The sequence below is a fragment of the Mytilus californianus genome, unplaced genomic scaffold, assembly GCF_021869535.1.
Source record: "Mytilus californianus isolate M0D057914Y unplaced genomic scaffold, xbMytCali1.0.p SCAF_1, whole genome shotgun sequence".
NCBI classification, from domain to species: Eukaryota; Metazoa; Mollusca; class Bivalvia; order Mytilida; family Mytilidae; genus Mytilus; species Mytilus californianus.
Window position 1 is genome coordinate 131,914,186 of NW_026262581.1, and position 15,053 is coordinate 131,929,238.

Consider the following 15,053-nt stretch of genomic DNA (forward strand, 5'->3'; position numbering starts at 1 on the left):
TTTTTTTAATTTGTTCACAAGAACATACTGTTCCATTTATAGAAATCACTTCCAAGTAAAATTTTAAAACACAAGTGAATAATTTATTTGGATCAGAAAAGGACTGTCAACCTTCAAATTAACAAATTGCCTTCAATGTTGTAAATTCTTCATACACTTTATTTCGTGAACTTACCAAATTTTACTAAGTACTGTGATTGGTAGCCTTGAATGAAGGAATAAATCTCTGGCTTCTTCACCTACAAAAAACATGGCAGATTTTAAAATTATAAAAGTTTATGTGGGACTAGTGGTCAACAGTCTTCAATAAATGAATACATCATTGGATTATGGATGTTTCTTCTGAATGGTCAAGATGCTGCAATTTACAACTTATACATCTTTATCATCATTGATTGTCTTTTTCAAGTGGTCATCATGTCATTTCATAATTTTATTTTTTATGTGTTTTAATTGCACCCTTGATCATAATCTTTAAAAACTATCTTGGATTTAAACATTCTTGTTAATCAGTGACATAAATTCATCATATTTGATATACTTTTCAAGCAAGCAATAACAAAAATAGAACTCAATAAATAAATACTAAAAGTTTTATAAAACTGTCAATCCTTAGAGGTATACACATCGTTATGTTTCAGAATTGATAGGTTAAACTGTGTTGCTCAGAAGCTCTTTTTTCTTTCTTTGACAAATAATTCTGTTCCAGCAAATATGTCTCTCATTGTATGATGAAAAGTTTCAGGTAAAATTAATTGACCAATTTTTTCTTCAGGTGTTTTTTGTTATGTAATGTCAGCTTACATTTATAAGTTTTACTTCAACCTTGACATGAAATATCTCAGTTGAATCTAAAATTAGTCTTTAAAGCTGAGATTTTTATATCTGTTTCACTATCAAATGTCTAATAATTTCTTTCAAAAACCATGAGTTTTAATTTTTTCATTCCAAGGAATGTTTCATTTCCAGGTAATTTCATATGCATTTTTAAAAACTTCATTTCTTAAAGTCATAGACCAATTCAATAACGTATTGGAATATCATGTCCAGTGACAAATATTACTTGCATATAAGGACAAGAATATGTTAATGTGAAATGAATATGAACCATGCTTTGCATTAGACAAATAATCTAAAACAGATTTTTAATGTAATGGTTCGCAAAGTAACAGTCTGCTGGATTAAGACATGTTGCCCTACCAGATACATTTTTCTGACTTTAAGCCTACCAGTCTTTGATCTTACTCAATGCCATATATGATAAAATTGAGAATGGAAATGGGGAATATGTTAAAGAGACAACAACCCGACCAAAGAGCAGACAACAGCCGAAGGCCACCAATGGGTCTTCAACGCAGTGAAAAAATCCTGCACCTGGAGGTGGTCCTCAGATGGCCCCTAAATAAAATTGTGTACTAGTTCAGTGAAAATGGACGTCACAGTAAACTCCAAAACATATAAATGAACTAAAATTAAAATAACATACAAGACTAACAAAGGTCAGAGGCTCCTGACTTAAGACAGGTGCAAAAATGCGGCGGGGTTAAACATGTTTTGTGAGATCTCAACCCTCCCCCCATACCTCTAGCCAATGTATAATAAAGAAACACATAGCAATGACTCTATGTTGAAAAGCAGCCTCCAAGGATCTTCTATTTGACCCAGCAAGGGGTCCAACCCTGCATGAAGTTGGCTAGGTGGTTAGTAAAGACATTCAAATAAAAGGAAACCTTAGGACAAACACAAGAGATACAGAAGACTTTCTCTGAGGGAAATATTTCTAGTACTACAAACTCAGAAATGCAAAAATCCAACTTGATTGAACAAATTTTAAATATCTAGGATAGGATATTTGGAATCCTATAAATGTACTGTGGTCTAGCTGTACTTAACAACATCACAAGAACACCCAAAGTTAATATACTAGAAAAGGGATTAATCCGAGATAACTTGGTTAAATGTACTTAGGCAAAACAAAAGTCTATTAAAAAAGCAGGATATTATAAAAGTTGATGTTCATACATTTGGTTACTTTCACACCTGACTGACAATCAATCTATAAAAGTATGGGAAATCTTTCTGTATCATGTAATTTATAAAGGTATGGGAAATCTATCTTATATCATGTAATACATCTAAACTATAAGTACCAAAAATCATTTTCAATTTGACAGTCAATAATCGAATAATTTGATGAAATCTGAATCATTGATAAAATATTCACAAGGCAACAATAATTCATCACTTATTGAGAGTACTGTCACAGTTGAGTGACAAATATTAAAATAAATATACAGGTATTAATGAGAGGTGAAGTGTTTACAAAGGAGTGGGTAGTATAAGAGGATCTTAGCCTAAATAATCAAATGTGTGGCCCATTTAAAATGTAGTTTTGTCTGTAATTATTTAAAATGACCGTTGACAGAATATACAAACTCTTGGTAACTATGATAATATATACAGTATAATGAAGGACAGTCTACTGATAGAGTGACCAGTAATGTGGGTAGACCATCAAACTGTAAAGCAAACCCTAAACCAAAGTTAGTATTAAAAACTTTGTTTGATGTTGGCATATTGTATTCAAAAGTGGAAACACAATAAAACAAAAGCTTTTAAAAATTCCGATATGAAAATGTACATATCTGTGTCAAAATTCTGACTTATAGAAGATGCCTGTTTTCAAGTAAACCCTTGAAAAATTCTGTGGCCAGTCTTCTGGATCATCCTGTTTTCTGATTTCAAAAGTCAAATATTTTTTTCCACTTTTAATTGTATACTGTAATACTGGCCTGCGGACAATCATTAAGTCAACTGATCAAAATTATGGTATTATTTTTTTATCTCCTCATTACTTAACTTTCACTTCAGTTAATGTACACAAAATATCATAACTACATCAAGAATTGCTAATCACAATTACATTGAATTCCTAACAATCAAAGGGGAGCAAAGAGTGCTCCTTCCTGCTTCATACATTCTGATACATGTAACATTTGAACCTTAACTGTAACTATGCCTTACTTTTAACAAGACTAAAATGTAATGATGATTGATGTTAAATAATTATCACATAATAGTATATGCATTAAGATTTATATGGTAAATAAATCTACATTATAATAATTGTGTACAGAACTACAGATTTATGTTTATTCACTCTGACAATTATTTCAGGTTATTCCTGGAAAATGAAAAAGTTCCACAACAGCAGTTTCATTTAAGCTCTTTCTAGGTAGCATTGTAATGTGCAATAATTTCATAGAATCTATATCAAAATGATTCAAAAAACTTTCTGTATTTAAAGAGGGTTCCTTGATTTTCGAATAAATTGCATATATCATTTTACACTATAGGATTAATTTAAATTTATAACAAGACATTTGTAGGGATATTCATTTCCTACTAGTCAGTGTGTCTTTCCGGACATTGTTTGATTCTTTAAATAAACAGTATCATGTATTCTGACTTTAATGGTACAAATTCCTTTTTCAAAGAAGCTATCACTCAATTCTAGGAGTTTGATATGGGGAAATTGTAAGTTATTTATCCTTTTTTTTAATCAATTTTTACATAAAGAAAAGACATGCAAAGATACCTGGTACCTCCCAACCCCCAAACAAATTTATGAATAAAAAGAGTTACTTTTACGAAAGTAAAATCAGAAGACAAACCATGTGGTATAAATCAACTGCACAAGTTTACAATATATATCTGTGACAAATTCATGATGTTAAATCGGTCAGACCTTGAGTTCAATAAAAATATTGTAAAATTTTATTTGCAATGTCATAGCAAAAAATTGCATCAAATAGAATATCACCCTAGAGTAAATCGATCATTTAACAGTCCTATGCATAGTATTTTATCTTTATTCATTGTTTTTGTCTTGAAAAATCAATGTTTGAGAATTTTATATCATTTTGGTATTAGTCATGTGGCGAGGAAAATAAAATTTATTGATGGGTAATTTCATAGCAACTCAATGTTTTTTTCAAGATAACAAAATTTATTACTTATGAATAAATAATTCACTACCTCTTTACACTTTTATTATACTGAATGTGATCTAAAATATGAAATGAATTGAGAGAAGCTTTATTATAACTATGTGGTATGCTAACTCAGTTTACAAACAAATAACATTATATGGAGTCTATTGAGCCCTGATCCATTAAATTTGACTACACACAATGACATAATAGTGCAGAATTTTGAGATGTACTTTAAAATACATCTATTGTACTGAGGAATAGATTACGTAGAAGTTATGTCAATTCTATCAAAAATACTATCTTAACATTCACACTTAAAATATGCACTGTGTTGCATACCATTCAATAAGAAATTGCAGCTGGTTTTAATTTACAGTTCTATGGACTAAGAAAGCTGAGAAACATTACACAAGATTAAAAAAAAAACAGTCTTCTAAGAATAGAGATTTTCACAACTTGTTTAAAATTTGTAAAGTAAAAGGTTCAATAAAATTTGAACTTCACTTGATCATTCAGGTTTTCAAATTAATGTGGATCTGAGGTGCTTGACTGGTCTTTTCTGGGAGGGAACTTTTCATTTTTGAATAACTTCTCATCTTTTATTTGATTTTTTTTTTGATTTTTTGTGTTTTAACGCCACTTTTAAGCACCGCTTTTGGGCTATTTCGTGGCGGCCAGTTTTTATTGGTGGAGGAAGCCGGAGTGCCCGGAGAAAACCACCGACCTTTGATAGGAAAACTGACAATCCTAGTCAATTAAGATTGGAGTCTGAAGTGCACCCGCACGAGCGGGGTTCGAACTCACAACCTCAGTGTTGACTGGTTAGTGATTACAGTAGTAAGTAACTACTTAGACCACTCGGCCACCGAGGCCCCTTCTCATCTTTTATACTGATGCTATGTACAGAACCTTTGAATCTCTAAAGGTGAACCTTTCGCTCGTCCTGGACCTTTTATCAAAGAAAAGAAAATTTGAAATACATTTTTTTTTGTACTGCAAAAGAAAACCTTTGAAAGAGAGAAAAAAAAATTTTGTTTTAAAAAAATAGTTTTAATATTTTTTTACAGAATTTTTTGTGGTTTATGGTAGTTGCTTAATTTAAATTTTTGTTTATTTGGCTAAAACAATTATTTATGTATTGTTTCTGTATAAAAAGGTATCACAAATTTTGCAATGTCTATACACATGTATACTCAATACTTTGTCTATCATTTGTGACCCAACAAGTAATTGTAGTTAAATTCAAAGGCAGCTGTCTCAAGGGCTAAATGTTGCTTTTTTCTAGCTTCTCATTTGGTTACTGCCACAGTGGTAGTGGGCTTAACTTCAGAGGATTTAATCCCTGACCAGATCAAGTAAAAGACTTTAAAATTGTCAATTGCTGCTTTTATTAGCCTAGAATACAACATTTAGAAATAACAACAAAGAATGGTTTGGCCCACTGTCCGGCAGATCATGTGTCTCAATAGAGTGGCAATATAAAAAATAAAGAGTTGTGGTATGTCAATGAGATTGATTGATTGATTGTTGGTGTTAAATACCACTTTCAGCACTATTGGCTAAAGTGTGGCGATTACTGGTATTTTCTAATAGTGGAGGAAGCTGGAGTGCACAGGGAGAACCACTGACCTTTGGCAGAAAAACTGGCAATCCTAAACAATTAAGATTGGATTGGAACACACCTTCTGGGTTCATACTGACAACCTCAGTGCTGACAGGCTAATGATACAGTCGATGAAATACTTAGACCACTCGGCCAATGAGGCCCCTGGATTGTCAATGAGACAACTATCCATAAAAACCAAAAATAAAGCTGTGAACAATATTGCAGGTTACTGTACAGACTATATTAACGAACAAAACTCAAACAGTTTAGGAAGCTGAAAAGATCCAGTATGACAAAATGAAAAAGATAAGATTGACAAGATATTTATAAGTACCAGTATAAAATTCAAACAATCTTATTGCTACTAAATAACATAAATAAACAATAAATAATGCAATTAAACTCATTAATTTCAGTATTAAAATTTTGTATGCCAGACATGCATTTCGTCTATAAAAAACTCATCAGTGATGCTCGAATCAAAAAAGTTAAAAAAGGCCAAATAATGTACGAAGTTTAAGAGCAATGAGGACCCACAAAATGTGAAATAATTCATAAGAGGAAAAAAAACCTGATTTAACACTACAAGAAAGAAAGAAAAACAAACATGTCAGATAGCAACCAAGCACAGCCAAAAGGACAAGTTCTGCAAACTTGAGAATCTTATAAGTTCTCTTGTATAAAGCAGGTACAAAAAAAATGTATCTCTATATCAAATTAAAATGTTATCTACTTGCATCATCATATACAATGTGCATTTTTTACATGTAAAATTTGCTCCATTATTGTTAAAAATTCGTAAGGGTTCCGCGGAACCCAGTGTCTCGCCTACTTTTGCTGTTAATCGCAGGCTCAACAAAAATAAGGAAAAAAAATTAATAAAAATATTCCTCTCTATACTATCTTTTGATTGTAAGTAGCTTCTGTCCAAGTTTGGTAAAAATCCAGGATAGTTTATGAATCTAATAAATGTTTTAAAAACTTAAACTGCAGACTGTATGTAATGTTAACTGGAAGAAAAACTAAGTCCATTTATAAGTAAAATACGGAAAAAATGGAACAAAATTTTAACAAAATTTCATTCTAGATACTAGCTTTTAATCATAAACAAGCTTCTGTCCAAGTTTGGTACAAATCCAGGATAGTTTAAGAAAGTTGTTAAAATTTTAAAAACTTTAACCACAGAGTGAATGTAATGTTAACTGGCAGAAAAACTAAGTCCATTTATAAGTAAAATACGGAAAAAATGGAATTTTTTTTTTACAAGATTTACTTCTGGATACTATCTTATGATCATAAACAAGCTTCTTTCCAAGTTTGGTAGAAATCCAGGATAGTTTAAGAAAGTCGTTAAAATTTTAAAAACTTTAACCACAGAGTGAATGTAATGTTAACTGGCAGAAAAACTAAGTCCATTTATAAGTAAAATACGGAAAAAATGGAATTTTTTATTTACAAAATTTACTTTTGAATATTATCTTATGATCATAAACAAGCTTCTGTCCAAGTTTGGTAGAAATCCAGGATAGTTTAAGAAAGTTATTAAAATTTCAAAAACTTTAACCACAGAGTGAATATTTGTGGACGCCGTCCCGACGACAACGACGACGACGACGACGACGCCGACGGAATGTAGGATTGCTATGTCTCGCTTTTTCGACAAAAGTCGAAGGCTCGACAAAAATACAATGTACTTATTAGTTTACATTTGTATATAATATATTCTGTTGCAAGTGTCTTTCTATTAAACATTGTCAACAAACTATACAACATGTCATCAATACAACAGCTGTAGGTTGTTACTAACATCTATATTTGTCATCAGGAAATATATGTAAAACATTTAAAGTCATTCTATACTATTATCAGAACATAAAACCATATGAGAAAGTATTTTAAGGCTCATTAACTAATTAACTAGCTGGTCTGATCATTAAGAAACTTACAGGACAGTATATATCACTTGAGACAGGTAGAATGATTAAAATTGTTTCACCTGTCAGCAGCTATCATTGTCTATCATTAGTTAGTAGTTATCTCAAACAGAAGTAAATGTACCATTCATTATACATGAATTCACATATTTGTTTGCCTTTAAAAACATCAAAGATCATTAAAACAGTTGATTTAATTTGGTGATTTTTTTACAAAGCTTCCATCCTAAGGACTGTTAAGGAGCATTTTTTATTAATGGGCATATCAAAATAGTTAATACACTCATGTTCTTGCAGGTGCTTGATTTTCATAAAAAAAAGCATCTCCAACCAAAGATATAAAGCTTCTGTTATGTCATGTCAACTCAAATAACAGCTTCTAACAACTTAAATGTCTCAAGCATTTATTATGTTCATCATAGGGTACCTTATTAATGTTACCACCCCATACAGTTCGTATAGAATTTAACTAATAATTTTCACCTTCCACTAACCCTGTGATGACCTTTTGTGATATCTTGTAGGTAGTATCTTAGTAGTAGATTCTATTTTCACGAATTCAAATCAATTACCAAGAAGCTTGAAATAGCTCTTATATGGACAATTTATTTTGCATAAAAGTTGTAGCCTCCTTTCCTGTGACTGTACATCTTAAGATAAATTATTGAGATTCTTGGTACCTCTCAAACTTACACTAACTACAAGATAAATTATTGAGATTCTTGGTACCTCTCAAACTTACACTAACTACAAGATAAATTATATAAATGATGATCTAGGTATATATTAAACATACCACAGCTCTTAACTTACCAATGAGATAGCCATCAACTGGTCCTTGACTATAGAATAATATTTCATGTTTAATCCTATTTTCACTAGAAATATCTGGCCACTTTTCATCCTCTGAAAAATATAAATCAGTTTATAATATTTGTATGTTAAAAGAGTTTTCTACAAACAAGTATAATATGAAATTACAATAGCTTAGGCTAACATAATGGAATTTTCAACATATTTTTTTCATCACTTCTACTTTCAGGTACCTACGATAACCTAAAGCTGCTTAAATAATTCATACCACATCTCTTTATCTTATATTTAATATCATCGCAATCTTTTTTTTCCTTTTGCCTAATCCTTATATGCCTGAAAATGATACTTTCTTCTTATTATCAGTGCTCATTGGTTATTTAAGTAGATGGTTATTAGAAATGGTGTTCCAAATGGCTCTATCTGAATAGAATTATTCCATATACAGCAAGATGATTATAACAATGTAGCCAAACTTTTGTAAAGAAACTGACATGAGTCCATGACTCTAGAATACATTTTTTGTTGCTTATTTTGCTAATATTTGTGCATGTTCTGTTAATTATTACACTTAACCTTCTTGACCTCAGTAATTCTAACAATATAACTTTACATTCTACTCATTCTGGGCATGTAGTTTTTCTATAGAATGTTAATTATAATGCATCTTTTCATGAACAACTAATTATCACATATATTTAGTTGTCATATTATGTTTTTGTATACCCTTTTAGTTTTTTTTCCTGTATTCATCTTGAAAAAGGGGGAGGGGTGTAATTTGTGAGACAACAGGTACCCATTCAGCTAGGTTAATTAACAAATAATCTGATAAGTCATTGTCTATTATGCTATAGCATCTCCAACTGCTTATTTCTTAAAAGGTCATGGAACAGTACTTTTATATCAGTTTATTACTGCAAATACCCTCAACACATTTGAATCACTGTTTTTATAGTATTATTAAACCCCTAATAAAAACCTTAAACTTCATAACGGGTAAATTCATTGTTTTCAATGTACCAAATGTAATTGATTGCTGATTAAACATTCACTGTCTGTCCCTGGACACAAGACTCTATTTAGAGATTATAGCTAACTACCAAATCAATATCTATAACAATGAAGGACAAGCAGGACCTGTCAATATTTTAATCTTTTATCAATACAGATAGCAGGGACTATTTCCTGGTTATTCAGTAATATTATGTCCATAGATAATCATGTATAATGACACTTCCTCTTTAACTACAGCAAGGTCCTACATGTATGTAATTCAATAATTTTAACAGAAAGACTATCTGTGTTAATATCCTTTTTGTATAAAACAATCAACAAACAATACCAAATGTAGGTGTAGTTCTTGGTATTTGGTTGAAAGGAAGATGTCCATAATGAAAATCAGTCATTGAAAACAGTAAATCAGACTTGTTTTAAAAAGTTTTTTTTTTAAATGTAGTTATTAACTAAGTCATTAATTGTCAATATTATGATGAAACACTGTCACACAATGCCAGTATTCAGATACAATGCTGTTTAATGTATCTCAATATATGATCAGTACACAAATACAATGGCATTCATAGATGTTGTCAAATATTGTCAGTATTTTGATATATTGTCACATACTGTCAGTATACAGATATGTTTGCAAACATTGTCAGTATACATATATATTGTCACACATTGTCAGTATAGATATGTTGCCATATATTGTCATATATAAATATGTTGTCAAATATTGTCAGTATTCAGATATGTTGTAAAATATTGTCAGTATTTAGATATATTGTCAGTATACAGATATGTTCACATATTGTCAGTATTTAGATATTATGCCATATATTGTCAGTATTCAAATATGTTGCCACATATTGTCAGTATTAATGTGTTGTCAAATATTGTCAGAACTCAGATATGTTGTCAAATATTGTTAGTTTTCAGATATGTTGTCAAATAATATCAGTACACAGATATGTTGTTGCATATTGTAAGCAGTCAAATATTGTCAGTATACAGATATGTTGTCAGTATTCAGATATGTTGTCAAATATTGTCAGTATTCATATATGTTGCCATATATTGTTAGTATTCATGTTGTTAAATATTGTCAGTATTCAGATATGTTGTCATACATTATCAGTTTATCAAATCATAGTTTAGTCATTGTCATCATTCGGTTAATAGGTAACACAATGTCATCATTCAGTTAATAGGCAACACAATGTCAGTATTCAGTTAATATAAACACAATGTCAGTATTCAGTTAATATAAACATAATGTCACCATTCAGTTAATTGGTCACACAATGTCAGCATTCAGTTAATTGGTCACACAATGTCAGCATTCAGTTAATTGGTCACACAATGTCAGCATTCAGTTAATTGGTCACACAATGTCAGCATTCAGTTAATAAGTAACACAATGTCATCATTCAGTCAATAGGTAACATAATGTCATCATTCAGTTAATAGGTAACACAATGTCAGTATTCAGTTAACATAAACACAATGTCAACATTCAGTTAACAGGTCACACAATGTTAGCATTCGGTTAATAGGGCGTACAGAGTCAGTTTTTTCATTCAATGTTAATTAAAAATACATCATGTCAGTCTGTGTCAGTATTCCAACATATAATGTTGTTGAGTGTCAGTATTCAGACCTATGTTGTCATTCACTGTCAGTATGCATACATGTGATGTCATTCAGTGTCAGTATTCAGACATTAAGTGTCAGTATTCAGACAAATGTCTTTGTTGCCAGTATTTAAACATGTTGTCATTCAGTGTCAGTATTTAAACATGTTGTCATTCAGTGTCAGTATTTAAACATGTTGTCATTCAGTGTCAGTATTTAAACATGTTGTCATTCAGTGTCAGTATTTAAACATATGTTGCCATTCAGTGTCAGTATTCAGACACATGTTGTCATTAAGTGGTAATATATAGATGTTATGTTTGCATTTAGTGTTAATATTATAACATATAATATCATTTGAGGTCAGCATTCAGACACATGCCAGTCTCTGTCAGTTTCTTTTTGTCATTAAATGTCAGTATCTGGACATTGTTGTTATTCTGTGTAAGCATTCAGTTTCAATGTTTATATACCAATATTAAGTCATTGTTATTCTGTGAAAGGATTCAGGGTCAAAATTTCAGTGCTGCACATTTAGACATTGTGGTTATGCAGACAACATATTGTCGTACTGTGTTTCCGTACTTAATGGTATACATGTATCTTAGTACTGTGACATTTTCAATCAATTTCATAGTTTTATTATTATCATTTTGTAATGTATCAAAAAATGAAATGCTAGTATTTGTAAAAACAGTATGATATTAAAAGCATGATGCAGGAAGTCTTTTGGGGTAAAACATTATTTATTTAGTTCCAGGTGCTAAAAGTATACGGGTGAACAAATTCCTTATTGTATATGTAAATCACCTTTAATAGTAAAATGTTGAATACTGTCTAAAATGCCTAAAGCTCTACACGGAGGTGATAAGTTGTTAATATAATTAAATATCCAGAACAATTATCAGTTTGAGATTCCCCCCAATTTAAAATTCCACTCAGGCATACAGATTTACCGATAACTACTATAAAATCAATTTTCTTTTCAATTTTATGCATAATCAAATATATTCATGTCAATTCACTATTGAAGAGATATATGCTGGGTGTAAAAAAACAAAAAAAAATCAGAGAATTCATTTGGAAACAAACTTATTGTTAGATCTTTCTGTTGATTGCATATGCACCGCTTTTAACTTTCTTCCTAAAATGTACGATCAGCGATTAATACAGTTTTAGGTATATATTTAACAATAAAATGTTGTTTAAATATCCGAATAATTGGATTTTCAATGGGTGGGAGGGGGTTGTTCTAGGCAAGTTATTTTGTTTGAAAACTATGGTCTAAATAACCTTACGAACTACTACTTAATAATCTTAATATGTGTTTTACTGTGAAATAATGAAAATATGAAAAATCCGACATGTCTATTGATAAAATCGTCCAGGTGAATATCCTTGGGTATGTGCGATATTCTGACAGGTGCTTAATATCTACCCGAAAAAATATGCAGACGATATTTGTAAAAACTAAATAAAATAGATCTTACCTGATTCGGGTGAAGCCATCTTTAAATTTTTACATTTGAATAAAATTTGTTTATCGTAAATATCCAATACTTCCACATGTGTTTCAAGCGAAATCGTTTACTATTCAAAACATAGCGCTTTTCATAGTGGTCACCGAACCGTGAACTATATACATCCTTCTGTGTCACATTCACGCCACCTTGCGACTTGTAAATCCGAAAGGGGATCACAAACTAGTTTTAAAAACTAAATTGTCGCAGGTATTATCGGGAATGTAATTATACATGTAATATTTTCCTTGTCGAAAAACTGCGAATAGATGTAGTTATACGTGAAAGAAAAAAAAATCGATCCTTAATAAAATCATATCGGAAAATAATTACTTTTTCAGTTAATTAATGTTAGTGGTTTTTTAGAAATTATTTGATTCTAAATTTCTTGGAAAAACGTGTGTCTGAAGGAAAGTGAAAAATATTTTGTTTCCATCAAGGATTTGGATGAATTCATAATAGAAATTCTTGTTCCTGTAAATTGTTGCAGTGAAGAAATGGACAAAACTTAATTTTGAGACTTTTTTGGATCTATTTTATATGAAAAGCATTTAGTCAAATTATTCAGTGGCGGATCCGGGGGGGGGGGGTCCGGGAGTTGGAACCCCCCTTTTTTTGACGATCAATGCATTTGAATGGGGACATATAGTTGGAACACCCCCCCCCCCCTTCCCCCCCCCCCCCCCCCCCCCTTTATAAATGGCTGGATCCGCCCCTGTATTTGCAATGTTTGACTTAGGGATTTTATTAATATTTTTTTTATTGTGAAGATTAAGCTAATGATAGAACTAATTTCATGTTTCAATTTGCTTTTCAATTAGTGACATTTGTCTCAATCCTGCCAATTATTTTTGTATCTATTTAATTTGATTAAAACTTCTGTTATTCTATTGTTAATAATAATAAAAAAAATTGTTTATTGTAGTTAATTATTAGCTATGTGCTCATTCAGAAAAAAACATGTTTCTATAATCCGTTAATTGTATTTGTCACTCATTTAGATAAATATTTGTACAGTCTATTCAAGTAATTTTTGTTTTATATAAACCTTTATAAATTCGATATTACAGATTATATTTACTTATACACCACTGAGCAGTACCAACTATGTAAATTGTATTCCATGCCGAACTTAAGAACTTATTAATTTATGTATTGCGGAAGTCGTCATTTGTTGAAAGAATTTGTCTCAAGAGTCGATGTAGAGTCGTATTATTGTTAAATGTTCCTATGTGTGTTGTTTCAAGCCAAAACACAACACAGTCACCATAAATTCAGTTTTAAAGAAGTGACAATCTGGTTATTAAAAAAATAGTTTTTACATTAAACTGCCTATAAAATTGTTTGTGTTGGAGAGATAAAAATAATGCCCCTCCGCTCAAAGATGCAGTGTGTGCCTAAAAACTAGTCTTTAACAGAAAAACGGTTATAGAAAGACTGGAATTTTGCATGGACTGAAGAAACAGCATGCAGCACTCAGTGGCAGTAGTACATGCAGTAGCACAGATAGGAAATATATGACAAAATGATGAACTTGTCTGAATACAAAATATCAAACAAATAGCTTTTGAGTGCATTATAAGAATATTAAGAAGTTCGATCATGCATGGTCACTCCAAACCTTACACCATGTTGCTCTTGGTGATGTCAGTAGACAGTGTAGCTGATTGTATTGGACTTGATATTAATTGTGGGGATCTTTGCACCCGTCGTGCGAGGATTCATCATTATTAATTGTTTATTTTATGATTATTCCCAACCTTACAATAAAGAAACCAAAGTTTAGATCTGTTATTGTGTTGAATGCCACAATATTTAATCTTTGTGTAATATTTGCCGATGGAAGTGTTGAATGCCACAATATTTAATCTTTGTGTAATATTTGCCGATGAAAGAAAAGCAAGCATTCAACAATCACCAGATATATTCAAAGGGAAACAATCCAAACAACTTTATACAGTTTGAAACACTAAACTGTAACATTTTTAAAATATTATAAACTATATACATAAATACATGATATAAATAAATGGAAAAGTGAACATATGAATGTTAGATCAAAATGCATAGAATGTTCATGAAATACAGAAAACACGCATAAAATCACGAATGTATTTCTAATGATTGGATGAGTGATAAATGGCTGCTTATCGTCCATTGGCAAATATCAGATGCATATTCAGAACAATAACATGTTCAGGAGTTAGATTGACAGTTAAATGCCGTTTACTTGTCGGAGAAGTAGCAAATACAGCTTTTAAGATCTTTAGTTAGTGTCAATCATGGATCAAACCTGCACTCCTACACACCATCGCAAGATTAACAGTTGTGTCCAACTATATGCACAGAAAAGTTATGAGAAAGAAAATATGCAACACAGATCGTTGAACTAACAATTGCATTATACCGTAAAGAAAGATCTATCAACTTGGAAGCTCATGAAACAAAAGGTGTAGAACACAACTAAACATTAACTGAAATGAAAGACTTTCTGTCCAAAACGACGCAAAAGTACGGAATAGAAGTGATCAAAGTGGAAAATCTTCCT

General features: G+C 31.0%; 1 protein-coding gene across 3 annotated transcripts in view; it reads right to left on the reverse strand.

Moving 5' to 3' along the window:
* The window catches only part of LOC127734587 (microtubule-associated protein futsch-like), a 94,037-nt gene extending 81,409 nt beyond the window's left edge, over positions 1-12,628 (reverse strand). For 2 of the 3 annotated variants that reach the window (XM_052244549.1, XM_052244544.1), the window contains exons 1-3: positions 12,476-12,628; positions 8,349-8,441; positions 176-239 (exon numbers count right to left, since the gene is read on the reverse strand). In XM_052244549.1, the coding sequence (XP_052100509.1) occupies positions 176-239; positions 8,349-8,441; positions 12,476-12,494 (176 nt within the window). In that variant the 5' untranslated portion in view covers positions 12,495-12,628. The remainder of the gene's footprint in view (positions 1-175; positions 240-8,348; positions 8,442-12,475) is intronic. The other variant, XM_052244556.1, reaches the window with a different exon arrangement.
* Positions 12,629-15,053: the final 2,425 nt, after the last annotated feature.